The sequence below is a fragment of the Rhamphochromis longiceps genome, linkage group LG7 (assembly GCF_057381845.1).
Source record: "Rhamphochromis longiceps isolate RC_006_pf linkage group LG7, R_longiceps_female_GT1.1, whole genome shotgun sequence".
In the NCBI taxonomy this organism is placed as follows: domain Eukaryota; kingdom Metazoa; phylum Chordata; class Actinopteri; order Cichliformes; family Cichlidae; genus Rhamphochromis; species Rhamphochromis longiceps.
The window spans coordinates 61,589,128-61,610,192 of NC_140563.1; the positions used below are offsets into that span (position 1 = coordinate 61,589,128).

Below are 21,065 nucleotides of genomic sequence, written 5' to 3' on the forward strand. Positions count from 1 at the left end.
CATGTCTGTGTCATTCCTGGTAGATCTGTGATGAACTTTGGGTTATTCATTTCAGATGGACTGTTATGGATTTGAGATTGATCTAAACTCCAAGCACTGTTCATAAACTGTACGTAAAAGATGGCTGTAGCTTCCACGTCTCAGTGTCTAATGACCAGCAGGGGGCGACTCCTGTGGTTGTGTAGAAATCTGCAGGAAAACGGCCCTTTATGATTGAACAGTTGCTAATGTATGAGCTTCACATTCAAATCCAGCTCTCACTGGATTAAAAAAGATAAGAGTGTGACAGCCAAAACTCAAATTGAGGTTATCTCTTATAGTCTATTGATACTGACACAATCAGCTACTAAACAAAAATGTGACCCAATATGACCTGTTAAAAGAAGTGAGAGTTGCATACCTTGTACAAGCTTTTGTTGTTTACACTATATCAGCACTGATTTATTATCATTACAAATCCTTTGACCATTTGGCATCACAAACACAGCATCAGGCCTTAACCTCATCTTTCATGAAGCTTTTATTTGTACAATGCCATAAGATACAAAGAGTCTGTTCACATATCATACAGATGTTTGAGTGCAGTAAATACATGTTGTCCAAAAGGTATTCCTACCAAGGAATGAGACATTAAAGCCGGACTAGACAATGACAAATCCATACAGCAATAACGGGAAACCGTCCACATGGAGAGGTCTTAACCCTCCAAACGTTAGTGTTTAAATATCTGACTACTCGTTTTGTTGTTGCGACAGATGCATTCACTAAGCAGCCTTTAAGCCTACTTTATAAGACTGGTGTTTTGTCTAGCTCACTGTAGAGTACTGGGACAACAGCTAACGGAGGTATGTATGAGTGTTGGCGTTACAATCCACAGAGACAGTCTGACATGGGCTGTCTGCAGCTCACTGACTGTTGCTGCTGCTGCTGCTGCTAAAGAGCCGTTTCTGTTCAGTGCAGACCAGTGAACTGATGAGGAAGGAGCAGCTTGTGGCTGTTCCCACCTCAGCAGGCTGGCAGGAGGAGCCGGCGATGTAACGATGCCAACAGCCAGCACTGGCAGTGTTTTGATCATGATGTATTTGTTCCTACAAACTCTTTTTCAAACAGCCAGTGCAATGTCTGTCCCTACTGCACAAAGCTATTCTCCATTACTTCAGAGTGACACAGAGATTCAACCACAGCAAATGGAAAGAAACAGAACGAGGCGAATGAATTAAACTATTAATCCGGCACAGGTTATCTATCATTTACCTCTGCTAGACAACCACAAATTGATCCAATTTTATTTGTTCCTGTCAAATTAAGTAATGATTTAAGATTTTTTTTTTTTTTTACAAAAACTCAAAATGCCTCATCTGTCCTCATACCAGTGCCTCTAAAGCTCATTTATTAACATGCTGCATCTTGTTTGTTTATCATTAAAGACTAAAACCTGTCTATGGGAACATAGACTGTATATAAAAGATGGGCATAGCTTCAGGTTTAAAGAGAGCCCCAATGGATAAATATGTTAAATTTATCACATTTTTAAGTACCTTTATTGTGAGTCAATGGTCTTAACTGTTAGCTGAAAACATAATGTTCATTTTGAAAATTATGGTTCAAATTAGTTTCCAGAATTTAGTATTTAGTATTTATTTATTTATTGTCATTGTCAAGAACAATGAAATTGCGTTTGGGGCTTCCATACAACCCAAATAATAATGATGAAGCGGTGTTTATCTCCTGTGCAACGGACACGTGGTGAACCAACGAGCAGTGTCCACCAGATATGGCCTGCTCTTAAAACTGCTGGTTTCAAAAACGCTCATCTCATTCACTAACAAATGAGTGATGTCACAGTGGCTACTTCTTTCTTCTATAAACAGTCTTTGGGTTCCACCCCACCTGAATTTCCTCCACTGGTCCCGCTTCCAAACTGTCTGTTCATATTAATGGGTAGAAAATACGTGGAGCACAAAGGGGTTCAGATTCCATCTTTCAGGGAAAAACAGTTTTCTTACTAAATGTGTAACACTAAAACAAAGCACTCAAAAGCACCAGTCTGCATTATGTTAGCTTCATTAGTTTTCGGTTCAGTGCCCGGCAACAATTTGCCGTATTGCTGCATGGGAGCCAAATCTCCTAATCCATGTTGGTGAAAGCAGGTCAGTCCACAATTAAAATCATTATAACTCAAACATTAACCTACAGTTTGGTAGGTTTTGGTAGAGTTTTCTGATTTTCCCTTTAAAATTTCTGTATGTGACGCTATAAACATTATTGTCCAGCTTCCTTTTTTTCGCTGATCTGGTGTTTTGAAATGGTCTTAGTTCCCTTCACTCATTCTTTTTGATTACCCCATAAACAATGCAGCCAATTCGTTTAATGTGCCTCTGTTTCTATCCACGAAAATGGAAAGTGTGGTAAACTCCCCGTGCAGCGTCACAAAGCTCGATAACATAGTTTCAGGCGATCAGTAATTGGGTGATGTTTGTGGCTTCACCGAGCAGCAGCACATGACACGTGAGACAAAACTGAGTAAAAATAGTCCTGGATGTATCGGGGACCTGGATTCCACTGACAGCACGAACAAATCAGCTTTTAGCACAGGGATGGTCGGGGTAGTCCGATCTAAAATTATTGTATAATTGTATTAAATCAGTCCAGTTTAAACTCAGCATTTTCTGTAAGTCAGCCTCAGTGAGCCACGCAATCAAATTTCACAGCCTAGCACAAGCACACAAGCACAAATTTAACTGAAATGCTGTCAGTTGTTTCCTACAAAGTTACAACACAGAACCTAACCAGAAAACTGGTTCTCCAGGAGAAAAGAAAAATGAGTGTATTGGGTCAGAGAAAAGACCTACTTTAGATCTGTGTCATGTAGGTGGAGGGAAAAACTCCACACTAATCTAGGCTGGTACACCCGAAAGGGATCGCCCTGCCACTTATCTCTTTCTATCACGATGTTCAGGTCTACAGCTGTGAGCCAGGAAGCTGAAAACTGTTTCAATGTCAGAACAAGATCTGGTCTGTTTGTGGGGGGGGGGGGGGGGGGTTACAGTTACGGCTTTTGATAGGAATGTGTTACACTGCTACCGGAGAGCAACATAAATAATGTCTGCATAAAAGCCACATTATCTCCAAAACAATTTACACATTCATTCTGAATGTGGCAGCTGACGATTTTAAGAAAACACCGAACCAGGCTCAAGTTCACCACAGAAGCAGTACAGTGATACGTCTACGATTTTAGCTGCTTTGTTATCATCTGCATCTGCTGTTTTACACTCGCGGCGTGCTTCAAAACAGACAAGAACAGGACAGGTACCCGCAGAGTCGCGGACTTGAATAAAGCAGATTCAAGCTCTCTCCGTCTGCCGTCTATCTTGCCTCACGAGTATCTACCCTGTGTCCCAAAAAGAAGCAAAGGGCCCAATATGAATTCACCGTGAGTCACGCTGCATCACGAGTTTACATCTCTCCCTCAGCCATCTTTAGAAAACAATGACAGTAAGGAGTGAACACCAGGGGACTTTTGTACCGTGACCAGAAGGCAGAAGAGCGTGTTTCATGAAGGTGTGTGCATGTACAGCTCAGAAGGCACAGTTCTCAGCCAGAAGATGTGCATGTGTGTGCTTTTGTGTGCACGTGTTTGTGGGAAAAAATGGCAAATGGTAGCAGGTGTGTGTTGCCGATGGAGCAGCTGTAGGCGAGAGGATGTCCAGCAGCAGGACAAGGCACGAAAGCATGAGTGTACACGTGTGTGTGTGTGTGTGTGTGTGTGTGTGAGAGAGAGAGAGAGAGAGAGAGATAAAGAGTGTCCAGAATCAGCCACAGCAACACCAAAACATCCTGTAAAATCTGTTATGTGCAAAGAAGAAGAAAAACACTGAAATCAAGTACAATGACAATACAGTAATACACCAACGGAGCTCATATCAGAAGCACAGGCACAGCTTAAAGTGGACTTCTTATGCTCATTTCCAGCTCCATGTTTGTTGTGTTTTTATTCTTGGGCTCTCACAATAGCCTTTAATGATTTATAGCTCAAAGTAATCTTTATTTATCATATACTGGGTCTTCAGCTTGCCACTGAAAACAACCAGTGTTGGCTCTTTTCCCTTTAAGCCAGCTTTCTTCTGATTAGCTGAGACGAACAAATTAGGCACAGACCCCCCCATAACTGTCTGAAACTGGGTGATTAGAGCAGGCTGAAGCCTTTTTCACCTCAGTGCTTGAAATTTTGGCCATGTTTGATATGAGCATCCACTTCTGTAACAGTATATATATATATATATATATGTATATATATATATATGACAGAAAATTAGGTAAAGCATAATGGATACTCTTTAATCGTTCTCAGTAAGAATGTTGGTTAAAGTACATGTAAAATGTAAAACAGCTAATAAGAACATACCTCAGTAATAATGTCAGGGGATGATATCCCCGAAGTTATAACAACAATCTCGGAGAGATGTGATTGTTCTCTCACACAGGTCTTATTTCACATGGATGAAGCAGGTGCTGCAGAAGTTGGCGCTCACAGTTCCTACGCAGCTTCTATTGACAAATCTTCATAACCATTTTTAGGGGGGTGTCAGATTTGGTATTTTAACTCAGCGCATGCCACATTATGAGTCACTAAATACACGCTGACTCATAAAGAAAAATATTCAAGCTGTACCTAGCACTTTTCTCACAGAGCAGCATGCTCTATGAGTCTGTCTGTGCTGTTTGCCCTGGGTTAAAATAGGAAGGCCGGATGTGGAAAAATGTGAGATGAAACAAAACAAAAAACATAAAAACACTGCTGGTGAATTTTGGGAACCTCATAGAGCAACAGCGGCGACAGGGCCTGCAAAGGTTTTGTTTCTCTGTAAGCATATCCTGCAGATCTAACAGCCCAGCTCAATGCTTTTTCCTATTCGTAAAACATTAACAAAGCTGATTTAAACACAAAACAAAACAAAAAAACTAAAAGCCATCAGCAGGGAAAACCATTATATTACTACATTTTCTAATTTTAGATGTATGAAAACAGGACACGCTGCTCCATAATCTTGCCAGTGGTCAAAAACTCCACAGGATGCCTTTAACTCTGAATGTTGTTGGTTTCCTCATAAATATTTAATACTATTTTTGAAATATGTAAATTTGAAACTAAGTGTTTAGACCCTTTAAGTAATTTATGACTTACAGTTTGACAACTCACCACTGAATCGAGCCTGTGACTGACAGAAATATTATCAAAGAAATTTAAAGAAAATGTTAAAAGGGGCCATTAATGCTCATTTTCTGTTGTGGTTTCTGCTTGATTAGCAGTTTAAAAAATGTTTTCAATAATTTACCTTATACTGGCCCTTTAAATATTTCGAATTTCCCAGAGGAACCCACCCGAGGGATTAATAAAGTTCTATCTTATCTTATCTTAAATAGCCACCCAGCGCATCATCTAAATGAAACATTCTGGCCTCTTTGTTGTGATTGGCTGTCTTGCACCCTTGCCTTCTTATCTGGTTGTTCAGTGATGACGCGACGAATCCTACTTCCGGGTCTAAAGTAGTCTGCGTTTAATATGGCTTTTGTGTTGTTAACATGTTTAATGTTATGTATTTTCTTCTATTTGATCTCAAAAAGCTCCTAAAACAGTCAGTGATCACTGTTGACCTCCCTCGGCTTTTATTACCACTAATCATTTATTTAAGCTCAGTTTTTAAAACCTTAGGATGTAACTACAGCCCAGCCCATGCAGCAGTATATGAATGACTAACTTCGTATTGTGGATGGATTATCTCAGTTGTTCTCCTGGCTGAAGTTTGGTCCTTTTACAGCATCCTGCCATGCGATTACATTTGTTCCTGACCACCGAGAACACTCACGTTAACTTTTATCGAGTGGAAAAAAAGTTAGCTTGTTTATATTACGCTAACATAGCTGTGTCGCTAGCGGTCACGTAGCACATCATTATATAGCAGCTAGCCAAACTTCAGTAACCCTACAAACGTCACTGCTGTCTAGTTTTCTGTCTTCATTTATGCTGGAAGTGATAGCAGAGCTGTACGTTTTAATTTGTTTCCAAAACCCCGCAGTCAGGACATGCTATATTGTATTTAGATAGAAGCTAGCTAACTCCCTGCTAACTTCTAACTCCGTTAAATGTCATAAATTCCGTTTTCATGGATGCCTGGATGTTAAACTCAATTGTTACACCTGGTAGAGCAGAACGCTGATCATTTTATTAAAGATGAAAGACTTTAGACAGTTTTTCAACTCTCAGTAATGCCATAGTGATCATTTGATATATGGACCTGCAGCGGAGTTTAGGCCCAGACACGGCTAGTGACGTCAGACTGAACATCCGGATTGTAGGAAAGCCAGAGCTGTGGCTGCCCATATAAGGAAATATGCACCAAGCTGACATCAGATAGACACAAGAGCAGAAAAAAACATTAAACTAAGCCTTTAGAACTGTGTAACATCTGGGATTAGAGCTCACAGCAGTTACTTTTATAGAAGCTTACCTTATTACTTGAAAATTTGGCAATATTTAATATGGGCATCCATATTTGTAACATTATATATATGAAAGAAAACAAAGAAAAGCACATAAAGTTTCAAAGCCACAGCTCTCAGTACAAATGCTGCGTTTACGATAATGATTCAAATCAGTATAACTGCATTAGGTGCGAGTGAAGAGCGAGTTGAGTTCACTCTGCCAGTTTTTCTTCATGTTTTACAGACCTGCGTAGGAACCCTGAGTACCTTTCATTTTCAGCCTCCACCTCTTTATGACCACATCTCCAAGGATGAATTTACAACCTCAGCTTAAACCAAATACTTTCGCCCATCTACCTCTCCTCTAGAAATGGTCTAGCAGCACATCCTAAACTATCATTTGCTTGTTTTCTTGTTAAAGACATATCAACTAACAATGGCGAATATCACAAGTAAATCACTACTACTTGATGGTGACAGAAACACATTTTTTTTCTAAGGTGATCCTGTAAATCCCTCAAATCAAACAAAGCTAAGCATGAACTCTGCGTTCTGCGGGGGGGTGGGATGTCATCACGATGAAAACAACGGGACAGGATGTGCAGTTTTATGGCAGAGAGGTCAAGTGTAAGGCGACTGGTAGCTCCGCCCCCTCCAGACACAGCTGAAAGTTTTAATTGGTTGAAGAGGGACTGGAGCTAGTGGTTAATGATGCTGAGCTACTTATGAGTTAATAACTCTAATATCTGGTGGAGGTTTCTTTCACTCCATTAAATGGGCCTTAATTTGGGATGAAGTGCTCCGAACAGTTTCTAACTCCACTGAGGTGTGGGAGGTTGCCAGAAGTCTTAGCTTCTCCATCTTTTCCAAACCAGAGCGGTGAGTTTGAGTAGCACTGTGCAAGCGGCTGCACATAAACAGCAGCGACGCGACGCCTTCTTCGTTTTCTGCTTCTCATGCCGGCTTTGTCAGTCTGTTTCTACAAGCCCCAGCTCTTTGTTTTTAGTCCTCTTCTCCCAAATTAGACCTGGACAGACCACATGAGGATTAAACTCGGGGCCCAGACACCAGCATGCCTCCATCCAAACATAAAATCCCCGGAGATGGGCTTTTGGCCTCACCACAGTCAAAGCGTCATTCTCCCAGAACATTTCCTCTCCGAGTCTGAATGTGAATAAAGGCTGTAGCAGGGGCCTGTGGTTGTTGTGGCATTTAAAAGCAGGATGCGGTGCTAGTGCTGCAGTAATCTTTCTGAGTCAGAATGGCTGAAAGGCAAAAGTCTCCATTGTGCTTCTGTGGGTCAGCTGCATGGTGCTAATGCCTTGCTGAGACTGTAAGGACTCTGGGGACTTTAGAGGACAGTCATATGCTATAAACCCAGAGCAATCACACACTGTCTTTTAAGGAACCATTTTACAACCCATCACTGTCAGACAAAGTCCTTATAACACTGTCTTCTCCAGTAGAAACCACATAAATATGAGTTTACAGTGAAAATTGTCAAGATTTGAGAAGAACAACTGTTTATGAAGTGGCCTTTTAAGTTCTGGCGTCCTTTAAATGTCCAACATTACACTTTTGCGTCTGCAACCTCAGCCTTTTCTGAAGGTCTGTACCTAACAAGGGGAACAACAAACGATGTAGAACAACATTTCTCTAGACGCTGACCGTTCAGCTTCTGTCGTCTTTTCAGTACATATGATGGCGTGTCTCTGTTATTTATTGAGGATTAGGTTGTCATCCAAGGTGAATATTTCCTCTGGATTTAGTCCAAAAGTGGGACATGTTTTTCCTCCGTTTCCTTCTCCAGCATCCTCCACGCTGCAAACAAAGTCAGTATTTATTGTCATTGGTTAGGTTTTCCTCCATGGGCCCTCATACCTGTGTTTGTACTGTCCTTTGCCTTGACTTTCAGTCCAAACGCAGCCCACGTGAAATCCTGAGCCTTTTGCTTCTAATTTGAGTCTCAACTCCCACTTTTAGAGCAGCGAAAAGAGTCACGTTGGATCTACACAATAGTTGTTCGTAGCTACTTAACAGATGCGACCTGCAGCTCAACAGAGGGTATTCATTTAATATGAGGGGAAAGTGAACGGAGTAAAGTGTTGAGTACCAACTGTGATCACTTTGTCTCGTCTTCCGTAGCCATTTGGTTTTATTTCAGCTGAGAACCTAAACTTGTGCAGGTAAGTGAAAGCAAAAACATGATGTAAGCAGCCTGTATAGTGTCTGTTTGCTGAACCAGCCCTCTAACACTAAACTTTAGATATATGCAGGCTGGTTTGCTGGTTATTTTCCAGGAAAGACTGTGATTTTGCCGGCTTTGGCCAGCCGCTCAATGATCTGGGCTTCGTAGTCTGCGTCGTGGACGCCGGTCTTCCTGAATTCTCCGGAGTAGCGGTTCTGTTCCCAGTAGTGGTGCCAGTTTCCACGGCTGTCTGCACCGAAACCAAACACGTTCACCTAGAGGAGAGCAGAAGTTAAAACAAGACATAGGACACAAGTGCCACGTTGATGCAAATGCAGAGAGAGAAAGAAGAAGAACAGACCTCATCACAGACGTGCAGAGCAAAGAACAGCACTAGCATCCCAGTGGAGGGGTAGCGGCCATGATGTCTAGTCCAGCGGTCGTGGATGTATTTAAAGAATGCTGGGTTGAAGATCTGGACCTGGGTCATGGAGGGACATGTAGAGAAAGGGAAGATACCATAAGATAAAGTCTTATTCACTGTGAAATCAAAGCAAGTAAGTCTTTTAAATCTATAATTTTGGGTCGGCCACAAAGATGCTGTAAAAATTTTTTTAAATAAATTAAAACTGAGTCTCTGACCAGGCGAAGATATTTGCCAAGTCTTCACATGACAGGGATTAGTCTGAGTTTATTTATTTTCACGGATTAAAAATACCCAAAAACGAGCAGATTAGTGAAAACAAAGGAAGGGTTTATAATCCAACTGTAATCCTTCATCAACAATGGGAATGGGGCGAAACAGTTGTAGCAGACCAGGTTCCCTCTTTGTGTGTGTGTGTGTGTGTGTGTGTGTGTGTGTGTGTGTGTGTGTGTGTGTGTGTGTGTGTGTGTGTGTGTGTGTGAGAAAATGGCCAAAATTAATTGCACTCAATGAAAATACATACCTTGTCTTTATCTACTCGGAGGAACTGCTTCACTGGAGCGTAAGTACTGAGAGGGAGAGAGAGAAATTGATTGACTACATTCAATCAGCACTTTATGTGATTGCTGGAGCTATGAATTCTGGATGATTGACAGCTGGCAGATTGTTCCACCCCAAAAACTCTCTGGCTTCTCACATCTCCACTCCACGTGTCAGTGCATGTGTGTTAAGAAAATTTTATTTATTCCCCAAAGATACTCTTCTGTGTGTCTGTGTGCCCTGAAGTCAAATGGCAAGTTTCAACATCCCTGTGCTGCAAGCAGTATTTGACATGTCTTAATCCATGCTTATGCATATCTGCGTGCACGTGTCTTGTCTTACAATCGAATCTGGCCCGTGGACAGAGCGCTGGTGATCCAGACCAGATCCAGTGTTTTGAAGGGAACGAGCACGAAGCTGACGTTGGCTGCCAGGTTTTTGGCACTCTCTGGGTACATGAAGTGGTGAGTGGTGTGGCTGCCCGCGTCTTCCTCGTAGCCCACTGTGGGTGCCAGATTTATCCTAGGAGAGAGTGTGACGGGGGAACAGCGTGAGAGATGAACATCATCAGGTCACAGGCTGTTAGAAATTGGTGTGTGAGGCCTTGGGTTTTACCTCCAGCTGGACTCAAACTGGTGCCAGAGTACCTTCACATGGATTTAATTTCACACTGACTTGCCAAATTCCTGATGCAATTCCTGCTCATGTTGCTGGAATCAATTTCTTGAAGAATGACTTCATGACCTCATAGAGCTCAATATAGATACTAATTTAGGCTATTATGGGTCTATGGCAGATATATTGGTATACAGATATCAGCTTGCGTGTTATTCAGCAATTTTGTAACTGATAAAATAAGTTTGAGAGCAAACAATACAGTTGTTTAAAATGTGCTTAACTTAAATAAAGTAAAAATAAAGCATGTCATAAAAGAAAATGGGCTCAGTTTGTCACACTTTACAGCTGAGGTGATTTCAGTGTTTCAGTGTTTTGCTGCTGAATGCAGTTTGATTCAAGGTCACACAAACAAGTTCTTCACCTATAGAGCGCTGTTCTCAGCGACTGTTTGTTTACTTGTTCTCTACATCATAGCACAGCTCCCATAGCAGTGAAAACACTTTACGTTTATCACAGTCACACTGTATCAGGTACACATATGCAGAGTATACAGTAATGTATATTATATGCAGGAAAATCAGTCAGACAGTAACTAATCGCTCAGCTGCGTTTGAGCCATTCATTGTATTTACAGTAGCTGTGACTCACTGTCTGGAGGAGTGATCCATTTATGTAAACAGTTGGTTGCACTTGGAATTAAAAAGGTGGCTACTGACTTCACCTTACCATATGCCAGTGAACAAAACAGATGTTGTTCACACAGCAGGAGTTAAAAAGCACGCAGACAGGCGGTGGGTGGTGATAGTGAGGGGGACTTTTGTGGGTCAAGCTGGTTGAAAAACAAATGAAAATCAAAGCACAGCATTAAGAAATCGTAGCAGGAGATGGAAGTTGCAGGCTGCCCACACGGGTCTATTGAGAATGCAGCTCTAATGGATTCCATTGCCTATAGCAGGCAAAAACACATTATATCAGTCACTCCTGCTGAGTGTTTCATGGCACCGGCATGTGTCCTCGACACTAACTCGCGCGCAGTGCAGGAAACTACATATAGCTGTGCTCATGAGCTGGATTGTTTAAGAACAATCAGGCTTTGTGATCCGTCAGTGCGGCTCGGAAACAGCTGGGGAGCAGACTGACACAAAAGGATTTATGTGCCTCTGTGCATGGGCGTGTGTGTGAGACAGAGACGCAGCCTATAAGTTCAAATGTCTCGGGACACAAACGCTGGGATTACTTTTGCTATCGCACACATATCTGCTGTTTGCTTCTTTGTAAGTACACCTCCCCATCCTGTACACACATGCACACACAATCTAGATGGCTATGATGATGGAACTTTAATGGCACATACTGAGCGGAGTGAGAATACAGTGTAATCCCCACATAAACTCTTTTTTCTTCTTCCCTCCAGCTGTCTCCCTCCTCTCCTCTCCCTCCTTCACCTCCAAGCTTTGGTCTTACAGCATAATTTTACTTCTTTGAGTCGTGCTTTTATCTAATAGTGCCCTGCATCCACTCTGTTTTGTCTTGCTCTGCTCATCTATCCGTTGCAGCCGTCTCTCTCACCTCATAATGTAGTTGTGATCATCAATGGTTGCGCCATATCTGGCCCCGCGAAGGTTCCCGGAGTTCCCCACCACAGCGCAGCGCAGGCAGCGTCCCGGATCCCACGAGCCGTACGGCGACCTTCCGGGAATCACCTGTGATAAACAACCATGATTAAATCAAGCAGACTGGACCGAAGCTACGGAGGAAATTAAATACATCACAAATACACATAAAACGACCTAAACTGCAGCTCAGACCTGACTGTGAAAATACATGCAGCTCTCAATATTGGGGTGAATTCTTTATGAGAATCTCCATGAAAAATACATGAACCACTTCAGCCCTAAGGGAGCCAGACTAAACCTACATCCTTATGGGAAAGCACTTTAAGTGCTTTGAGAGTCCGAATATAAAAAAGTCATACGGACGCGCTGGAGAGGAATGAGCCAGGTTTGAGATAAACCAAATGTCAAATAAAGACAATCTGCTCCCCCTCCACTCAGTCTTTGGACGGAAGTCTGAATTAATGACTTGGCTGATATGAAAGCACTACGGCAAAGGAAAGATGAAGTAATAATATAAAATACCTGGAACAACCTCAGCAGCACCTGCTGGATGCTGTGGGGTTTAAACTGGGGCTGTAACATCTAGAGAGAGAACAAGAGAGAGAGAGAGATAGTTAGGATGTGTAGTTTCTCCTCTGCAGACAAATCATATCTGACAAGAGACTTTAAATTTAGTTACATTCTGTGTGCCCGTGTGCATGTGTATGCATGCACTCGCCTGCATTCAAGAGAAAATAAGCAGATGCTTGTGCCTAAGTGTGTGCGTGTGTGTTTAGGTAACAGCTACGTGTCAGACTGACAGGATGCAGTCAGACTGTGGTCAAAGGAGCTGAGGCATTGCCGTCCACATGTCAAAAACAAGCGGAGTGAGAAAATCTTTTTAAAAAAGAAAAGAAAGCAAAGGTTGTTTCAGAGTAAATTATTTAAAAAAAAGATTTGGTAAATGTAAAGGTGCACAGAAGAGGAAAAATAAGATCTAAACATAGCTCAGAGAAAGATGAAGAGAGGAGGAGAGTGATACAATAGGTCGCTCTTAAGCTAGCTGTCTGTCAGAGGATTAATGGATAAATAACACCATAAATGTGAAGCTACTGGTGTTTTACATTGAAAAAAAAACACCCTCAGATTAAGTTCCTGCCTTTGGCTACTGTGAAAATGGGTTTAATGCATTGTTCATCAGCTTGTCAGAAAACATGAATAATAATCTAAGCGCTTTAGCTTAAACAGAGTCCATTATAATTTTAATGAGGAAGGTCACTTAGAAAAAAAATAAAGCACGGCACCTCACAAAATTACCATACTTAAAAGCTCCACCATTTTACAGGGCACATTTGAAATGAGCACAGAAGTATCAGTCTACCCTCTGACCTGTGGCTGCTGACTTTTGAAGCCGTTTTAATGTGAAGCCTTAATAGCTTTTAAACCGGTGAACTTTAAAAAGCGCTTAAACCGTCTTGGCATGTATAAATTATGCCAAGACAATTATGCCATAATAAATTATGGCATTTCAACACATGAGACTATGGTAAGAGACCATGGGCGTGACTACTTCTTGAGTCCTTGAGCGTGCAAACTAGTTTCATCTATAGGCGAAAAAAGTGACAGCAGCACCAGCAGAACAATCTGGGTGTCACCTGCCACATGTGAAAATATTAATTTCTTGGTAAATGATTTGGTAAATTTCACTTAATCAAATACTTAAAAACAAAAAACGCCCCTCCAAACACTAACCAGATTTTCATCAACCTCAGCTCTGCTTTGGTTTAATGGTAATTTTAAAATGTTAATCGCTTCCAGCATGTTAGCATCGTGACATTAGCATTTAGCTCAAAGCATTGCTGTGCCTAATTATAGCCTCTCAGTGTTGCTAGCATGGAGGCACCCTTCATTTTTAAAGCTTTAACTCACGAAATGCCCGTTTTTTAACTTATCCTTTAACTTCAAAGCTTTCTTGGGCAGGCACCAGTCGCTTTACATCGACAAGTGATCTTAAAGGGCATGAAGTATATTGAAGCCACATGTTTACAGTTAAGAAAAAAAAATTGTTTGCTTTATTCATGTCAGTAAGAGTGTTTTTCATTTCTCTGGATCACGGTTTGAGTGCCCTTTTGTGGTATGATGATGCTTACCAACTAACAGAGGGCCCGGTGGCGCCAGTGTCCGGCAGCCTCGCCTCTGTCAGTGCGCCCCAGGGTGGCTGTGGCTACAATGTAGCTTGCTATCGCCAGTGTGTGAATGTGTGTGTGAATGGGTGGATGACTGGATATGTAAAGCGCTTTGGGGTCCTTAGGGACTAGTAAAGCGCTATATAAATACAGGCCATTTACCATTTACCATTTACCAAACAGAAGTTGTCCAATTAAGAGGCAAAAAATAAATCCTGGCTCATTTGAGCATCTGCCAAACCACACAGGCAAATGTGCAATCATGCGTGAAAAGATAAAACAAGCACCTGCACAAATGTAAAAAAACAAAACAAAACAACAACCTATAAACAAAGAATGCAGTTTATGGCATCCTATGGATATCCATCGGGGTATTGGCAGCTGAAGCATGGCTCCTCCTATCCATAACCATCTTTTCTCTGTCTCTCCCACACACAGCAATCTTCATTTTCACACTCCTTTGTCACCCCTTCCTTTGCACCCACCAGTGCCCTTAATTCGCTTCTTCCAACACAGATCTCAGTCTTCAAGATTTTCATTCATGCATCTTCTCTATCAGCCTTTTTGCCCGCATGTCTAACTCCTGCTCTTTAACTTCCCCTTTCCGCTCTGCCTTACTGCTGCTCCTCTTGTCTATCTTCATCTCCTTTTCTCTCTGGGTTGCTTGTGCACGAGGCAGATCATAAGCCCTGATCAGAGTCCACTAATCTTTCTTTCACACCTTCTGACTTTGTTTCTCTTGCTGTTGCCTCTCTGCTATTGTGTCTTTGTCTCTGTTTTTTCAATCCTCCTTGATCCATCCATCCCTTTGCCTTCCTCGGTCTCTGACTGCATACACGATGCCAGAGCCAGCTTGGCATTCGATACCGCTGTTGTTCAGGGGCTACTAATTTTTGGCGTTTGTTTTCTGGCAGCATAGCTGGATGCTGTCGAGCTTCCTTCATGTCAGCCGTCTTCTGACTCCCAAAGTTTCCTGGCAACTGCATCCAAGGAACTCTAATTTTTCTTTTTCCATTGAAACAAGATTTCACTGCTGTTTCCAGAAGCCACATTAGATATTCAAAATTAGCCCTGTTATAAAATTAGAGACAGATGCCCAGTGTGCAAATTTTAAAAGAAATTGTAAAATTACCTTAAAAAGTACAATTATAACATTGGAGAGTTTGTGTCTACGGCAACAGACTGAAATGCTTAAAATGTTTCTTTCACTGCGTGCTTGCATTGTGCCTCTCCTGAGGCAGGAGTACACATTTGCACATTAGGTTTGATTGAAGAGGTCCAATCACGAATACGCATTAATCGCTTGTTTTCATTTCTTTATAGCGCTGCTATTGGATTTGGGAATAAAAGAAAGTCGACCAATACTAAAAACAAACAAATCAAATAACAAAGGAGAAGTGTTTTTTTTCACTGGTTGCATCGGGTGCATAGACTTCCCATAACAAATCACTTTTGGACTGAAGAGGTTCTCTCAGAAGAAATAAAAGGAGGTAACTGACTAGGGAGCAGCTACACAGATGATCCCTACTGTGAATTGCTGAAGTCTGCCTCATAAAAGTCTTTACCAGGAAACAATGTCTTTTTCTGTTTTCTGATTCCCAAATGCAAGGACTGTAAGTCATCCTTACTTTACATTACAGCGCTCAAAGATAATACTAGCTCGAAACACAACCATATAAACAGCAGGCAAGACACTAGACAGCAAGCCATTATTACTCTTGAGGTCTGTGGCCATTCCTCTCTCCATTCTCCACCCAGCCATCCATTAATTCCTGTTAAGTTAAAATGGATGTATTGATTAGAGAGTGGAAATCTGCTGACTGCAGTGTGAGAGAATAAATATTGTGTAGTTGCTAAATAAGGCTTGCCTTTTAGGTTTGATGTCAATTCTTTTGAAAAAGTCAGAATTCACGCATGACTCAATTAAAGACTCTGGAGTATGTCTGCGATTGTAATTCTCAGCAAATTTCCGCACAACTAATTCCAGCAGTCCAACAATTCTTGACTGTGATATGCAGGGTTTCTCTTTTCAAACAGATATAATATTCTAATTAAGTTCTAGTCAAGTTTTTATTCTCCGCAGTACCCTCTGCAGGAGAGGCCGCATGAATTTGAATTATTTACATGCCTTGTGATCACTCTGGGCAAATTGTTAAGCTTCATTCAGGGTGCTGTGACATTTTTCTACTCTAAATTTATGCAGACAACACGTAAACTGGCACTTTTCACTGTGTCTGCAGTAATTCAGAAACAAGGACAGCTGCCTGTCTACAACACTTATCTCTCCAAAGCCTGGTGAGTTGTCTTTGCCTTCATAGGAGGCTAATAAATATAATTTACATTATGTTCATTCTTACAATATTTTAAGGAACATTCTAAATTTAGAGAAAAATATGGAAACTCTCTATGAAGTTTCCAAATTTAAATGTTAAGGTATTTTAAGATAGGTAGAGTCCTCCCCATTAGCATTAGCAATGATTTTAACATATCTGCCAAAACTACACTCCAGACCTCAAGTTAAGGGGTCTTCAAGGTCAGGAGTTCATGGTGCCAAACAAACACACAAGGTATATGCTATATATTAGAAATCAAGCAATAACAACATTACATACGTGGTGTAACCAACACAAGTCGTTCATTAAAATGACTGCCTACAGTGGTCAAGCAATGTGACTTATTGGAAGTCCATTAAAAGCAGATGATTACATTTCTGGACTAATTAAATTCAGAAACCACATTTGATATAATTAAATTAATATAATTTAATATAAATGTATTTTAGATCTGCCCATTCCTTTCCTATCCACTCCCCCCCCCACGCCAGTTCATCACCACCCTGTTACCCTGTGTGACCTAATGACTTGGCAGCTGTTGGCCTGTGTTTGCAGTTTTTTGCCATTTCAGAGCTTAGCTGAGGATTCGGCTTTGAAATAAGAGTCTAACCCGGCCACTGAAGGACACTAAACTGGATGACACTTACTGCAGATGCACACAAACACATTTGCACTTAGATTTGAGTGGACATAGAGAGACAACGCATGTACGTAAATAGTTACAAATCAAACTAAAAGGAGGCATTTACATAATGATCCTTTAAGTGCTTCCTGTGTCTCACACTTGACTAAAAAAAAAAACTCATTCTGGGGTTTGTTTGTTTGTTTTTTACACATTACTATAAAACATTTTAAGGAAAACCCAGAGGCCAACCTTGTTTATTTGTTCCACTTTTCCACAAATACCATCACATATGACTGGCAGGGATACTTGAGAAGCATGTAGGACTTGTAAGAGGGGGATTGGTTGGCTCAGAGATGAGGCAGGATGAGGAGGACAAGATTATTATGTGTTACTCCCCCTGTGTTAGTGTTCTATAAACTTATGTCTTCCATGTAACTTGCAGCTCCCCACGCTCTCTATATACATAAATAGAAAGTGCTTGATAGTGCTCCAGACAGTGGCACAAAGTTATTTTTGTTTACTGTGGTTCAGAGGAGAATGATGCTATATGCTGTAGTATAATACATGATCTTATTATTGTGTTTCGCTTTATGAAGTTAGAAACATTAAATCACCCAAACGCAGTCTGCAGATTTAGTGTGAAGTATGCAAACCAGGTGTTTTACTCCAAAACAAGTAACTAAACCACATATACAAAAAACGCAGCATAGCATTTATAAGTAGAACTTTAAATTTCTGATTTGGAAACTTCTACAATTTGCATGAACTTGTGGTAGCATGCACTGGATACCAATTTCCCTTCCAGTCAGGGACATCTGACCCTGGAACACTGAGATAAAGGGCTAAGAGCTCAGACAGGCGGTGGAGAACTTATTGCCCTTACTATTGCTGGATTTTTCCATGAATAATTATGAAAGTGAATTCAGATCCTGGCTTTAAATTATTTAATTGCTCACATGTAAATATACCAACAATCAAATGAAACCATTGTAAACATTATAAGTTTACCTAATGAAGTTGTTTTAAAGACTGTATGACACTGAGGGTTTCTGCCAGGAAAACTGTGGCTGCTGTAACTCGTGGAGGGATAAGTCGGCATTTTAATGAACACAAGTGAACGAATAGCTCAAGAATGGACAAAGTATGACTTCATAACATTTCTTTCTGGTTCCTTATGACTACGTTTTTAAAAAACAATCATTTAAAGTATTTTTACATGTGTGAAAACAAGAACGGTATGCTAATAAGACACATTAACTAACTTAACAGCTGTAGCATTTGTTCTAGTGCTTAGGAGCAGTGTGAGATTTAGCTCTGGCAGGCACAAACCCTGCTAATATTAACATCACATTGTATCAATCACGTATGGACAAACTATTCTGTTTGTATGTTAATTATAAAGCCAGACACTTAACATAACAACAGGAAGCAGTGGAATCAACTACGCAGGCTGTGTTCAAAATTCAACTAAAAGTTCATTAATCTTAATCTTATATCTTGCATGTTTATTCTATAATGGTTTTACAAGGGATTATGTGCTGTCACTTAGAAGGGGGCAAACAAACTAACACGATAACACCTGTTAATCAGTGAGCTTTAGAAGAACTGCTAAGAAGATTTTGTTTACTTTGGAAATGCCATGCTGTCTCCAGCCTTCCAGTCTTTGTGCTAAGCTGACACGCTCTTGGATAGAGCTTAATATTTACCGATTAGGAGCAATAAGTATATATGCAAAGAAGCTAAGCTATTAAACTTGTAGTATATTGAGGGCATAGGCTCTTTGCTTTATTCGAATATTGAGAAAAAAAAATCAAACAGATGTCAGGAACAAAACAAACTTGCACATGTAATAATGCGTCACCACACCTAATATAGTACAGATTTACAAAGATGTAGGAGCCCTGGTTGTGGAGGTTATTAATTTTCCAGACTTTGAGATATGTTACAATAATTTACTGCTTTAGCTGATGTGAAAAAAACAAAAGAAAAACACTCCAGACTGTTACTAACTTACATAACTTTAGAGATTAAAGTTACTTACCACCCACCAGTAGTAGACATCAGAGGGTAACTGCATGTTGTCTCTTGTCCAAACAGGAGAGATATCCGGGTCGTAGTTTTCATCGAACCAATCAGAAACTCCAGGATCCCCGACACAGCGCTGACAGGCACACGTCTTCTGCTGTGGGGCATCAGGTGATGACAGGCGGTGCGCACCCATGTAGCTGGGCACGAGCTTCACACGCCGTGACTCTTCCCACCCGGGTGGTTCCAGGTAGTTGAATCCGACGCCCCCGCGAAGGGACACGGACAAGAATAGGGAAGTGAGAAAGATGAGAACCAGGGAGCCGAGGAGAACCCAGATTCTGCGGGAACATCTCACTCTGCCTCCTTTCTCTGATCCACCTCCTACCCCAGTACTACCTCCACCTGTAACCATCCCTCCACTTAACCAAGGCCTGAGCTCTGAGATTCTGGGAGCTCCCCTGGATGCGCCCCCGCTCCAGGACCCCCAGCCCCAGCGTCTATCCCGGTGCAGGGTGGAGGACGGTATGCGGCCCCCCCAAGGCCATGTCCCCACCCCTGGGCCTGCCACTGTCCCCAGCCCACAACTACCTCCTCCTCTTCCTCCTGTGCCTCCACTAAGCAACCACCACGGTCTGGTCACAGTGACTGGGACGAGCCCCTGGCTGCCAGTATGGACCACACAATCACTCCCTTTATCGGTCTGTCAAAGACACGCACAAACACACACACAAAAATACAAAGGATAGTGTCAGAGTCGATCTGTCTCACAGTCAAGCTGTTCGCTCACCGGAGCTCCTACGCTTTCTCTATGTCTCCCGCTGGATTCTCTCTCTAACTGCTCCACAGCCATGCACTTGTCTCACACACTGAAACGCCTGAACAGACACGAACACACACACACACACACACACACACACACAGGAGTCGCCGCTGAATCACACACAACTGGAGCCAGACTGCTTCAGAGGTCCTTTGTTTTCAGTGTGAGGTGATCTCTCTTTCAGCTTCGAGTACAATCCCAGCGTATTTGCACCTTTGTATCTTTCGTCCACTCCCTCCTCTTTTGAACTTTATAACTTTCCCTTTCCTGGCTTCCTCTGTCTGGATCTCTGTCACTTTTCCCTGCCTCTTTTTATTTGATTAACTGCAGTATCCATCGTCAGTGAAATCCAACAGCTGGATGCGGCAGGTCTTTCTCGTTTCCTCTGCCATCTGTGTGAATGTTGAGCTTGGCCGCAGCGCTGTGCTTTCTCTCTCCCTCCGTCTCTCTGTTTGCACTGAAGCGACGTAGCCAAAGACAGCCAGCAGACTAGTCGAGAGCGGTGGAGAGAGGGAGGGAAGAAGGAAGGAGGAGCAGCAGAAGGGAGGTGGTCTGCCCTGAAGGGTGTTCCATCACTGCTCTAGCCACCCTTGACAATAAAAAAAAAAAATCCAGTTTTTCCTTTATTTTCTTCCTTTTGTCTTTCTATCAAGTTTCACCTCGCCCAGTGTCACCCTCTTTCAAGGTCTCTCCTTTTTTTCTTTTACCTTTTTCACTCCATTGTCTGAATCTGCCACTGAGGAACGCTGAGCTACTTGACTGAGAACAACTGCGTTAAGATTAAAGCTCTCCTCTGATGTGGCTCTTCTTTACGCTCTCCTCAAACACAACGTCTTAAAAGTTAGTATAGAAAGTTTCAGTTCTTTGTGTGTTATGATGAAATTGTAATGAAAAAGAAGTGTATAAAAAAGAACCCTTTGCGATAGTTTTCATCACACGCTGTAAAGGAATACAGCATTTCCTTCTATCACCTCACTGATGTTTCACCAATTTGGCATCCACAGTTCAGAAATAAAAATCAGTCAAGAAGTCCTGTCACTGTTCATTTCAAACTGGTACAGATGTCAGATTTTTATGATGACTATTTGTCCATGGATGAGGCTGCGCCGTGGAAAGGCGAAAGTGGTGGATGGAGTGAGGCGCACAGGGCGTGATGGAAAAATAGACAAAACCAATCAGCCCCAAATCTCATCTTCTCTCCAGCTGGCTTTGAGAGGATGAC

The 21,065-nt window shown here is 41.7% G+C and overlaps 1 protein-coding gene across 1 annotated transcript; it reads right to left on the reverse strand.

Moving 5' to 3' along the window:
• Positions 1–5,942: 5,942 nt before the first annotated feature.
• Positions 5,943–19,719, reverse strand: st3gal2 (ST3 beta-galactoside alpha-2,3-sialyltransferase 2). Its single transcript, XM_085414698.1, has 7 exons — positions 19,037–19,719; positions 12,395–12,454; positions 11,826–11,959; positions 9,981–10,160; positions 9,622–9,667; positions 9,036–9,155; positions 5,943–8,949 (listed from the first exon to the last, which is right to left on the reverse strand). The coding sequence occupies exons 1-7, from the start codon at positions 19,433–19,435 to the stop codon at positions 8,776–8,778; spliced, it is 1,113 nt and encodes a 370-aa protein (XP_085270824.1). The 5' UTR covers positions 19,436–19,719; the 3' UTR covers positions 5,943–8,775.
• Between the last annotated feature and the right edge of the window lie 1,346 nt (positions 19,720–21,065).

What these genes read in the sequence shown, in the direction of transcription:
- st3gal2 (XM_085414698.1), bottom strand. Translation starts at nt 19,435, where the DNA reads ATGGTTACAGGTGGAGGTAGTACTGGGGTAGGAGGTGGATCAGAGAAA. An exon ending in TGCTGCTGAGGTTGTTCCAG is followed by an intron (nt 11,960 to 12,394) that starts GTATTTTATATT and finishes TGTTTATCACAG; the next exon opens with GTGATTCCCGGAAGGTCGCC. An exon ending in TCCGAGTAGATAAAGACAAG is followed by an intron (nt 9,156 to 9,621) that starts GTATGTATTTTC and finishes TCCATGACCCAG; the next exon opens with GTCCAGATCTTCAACCCAGC.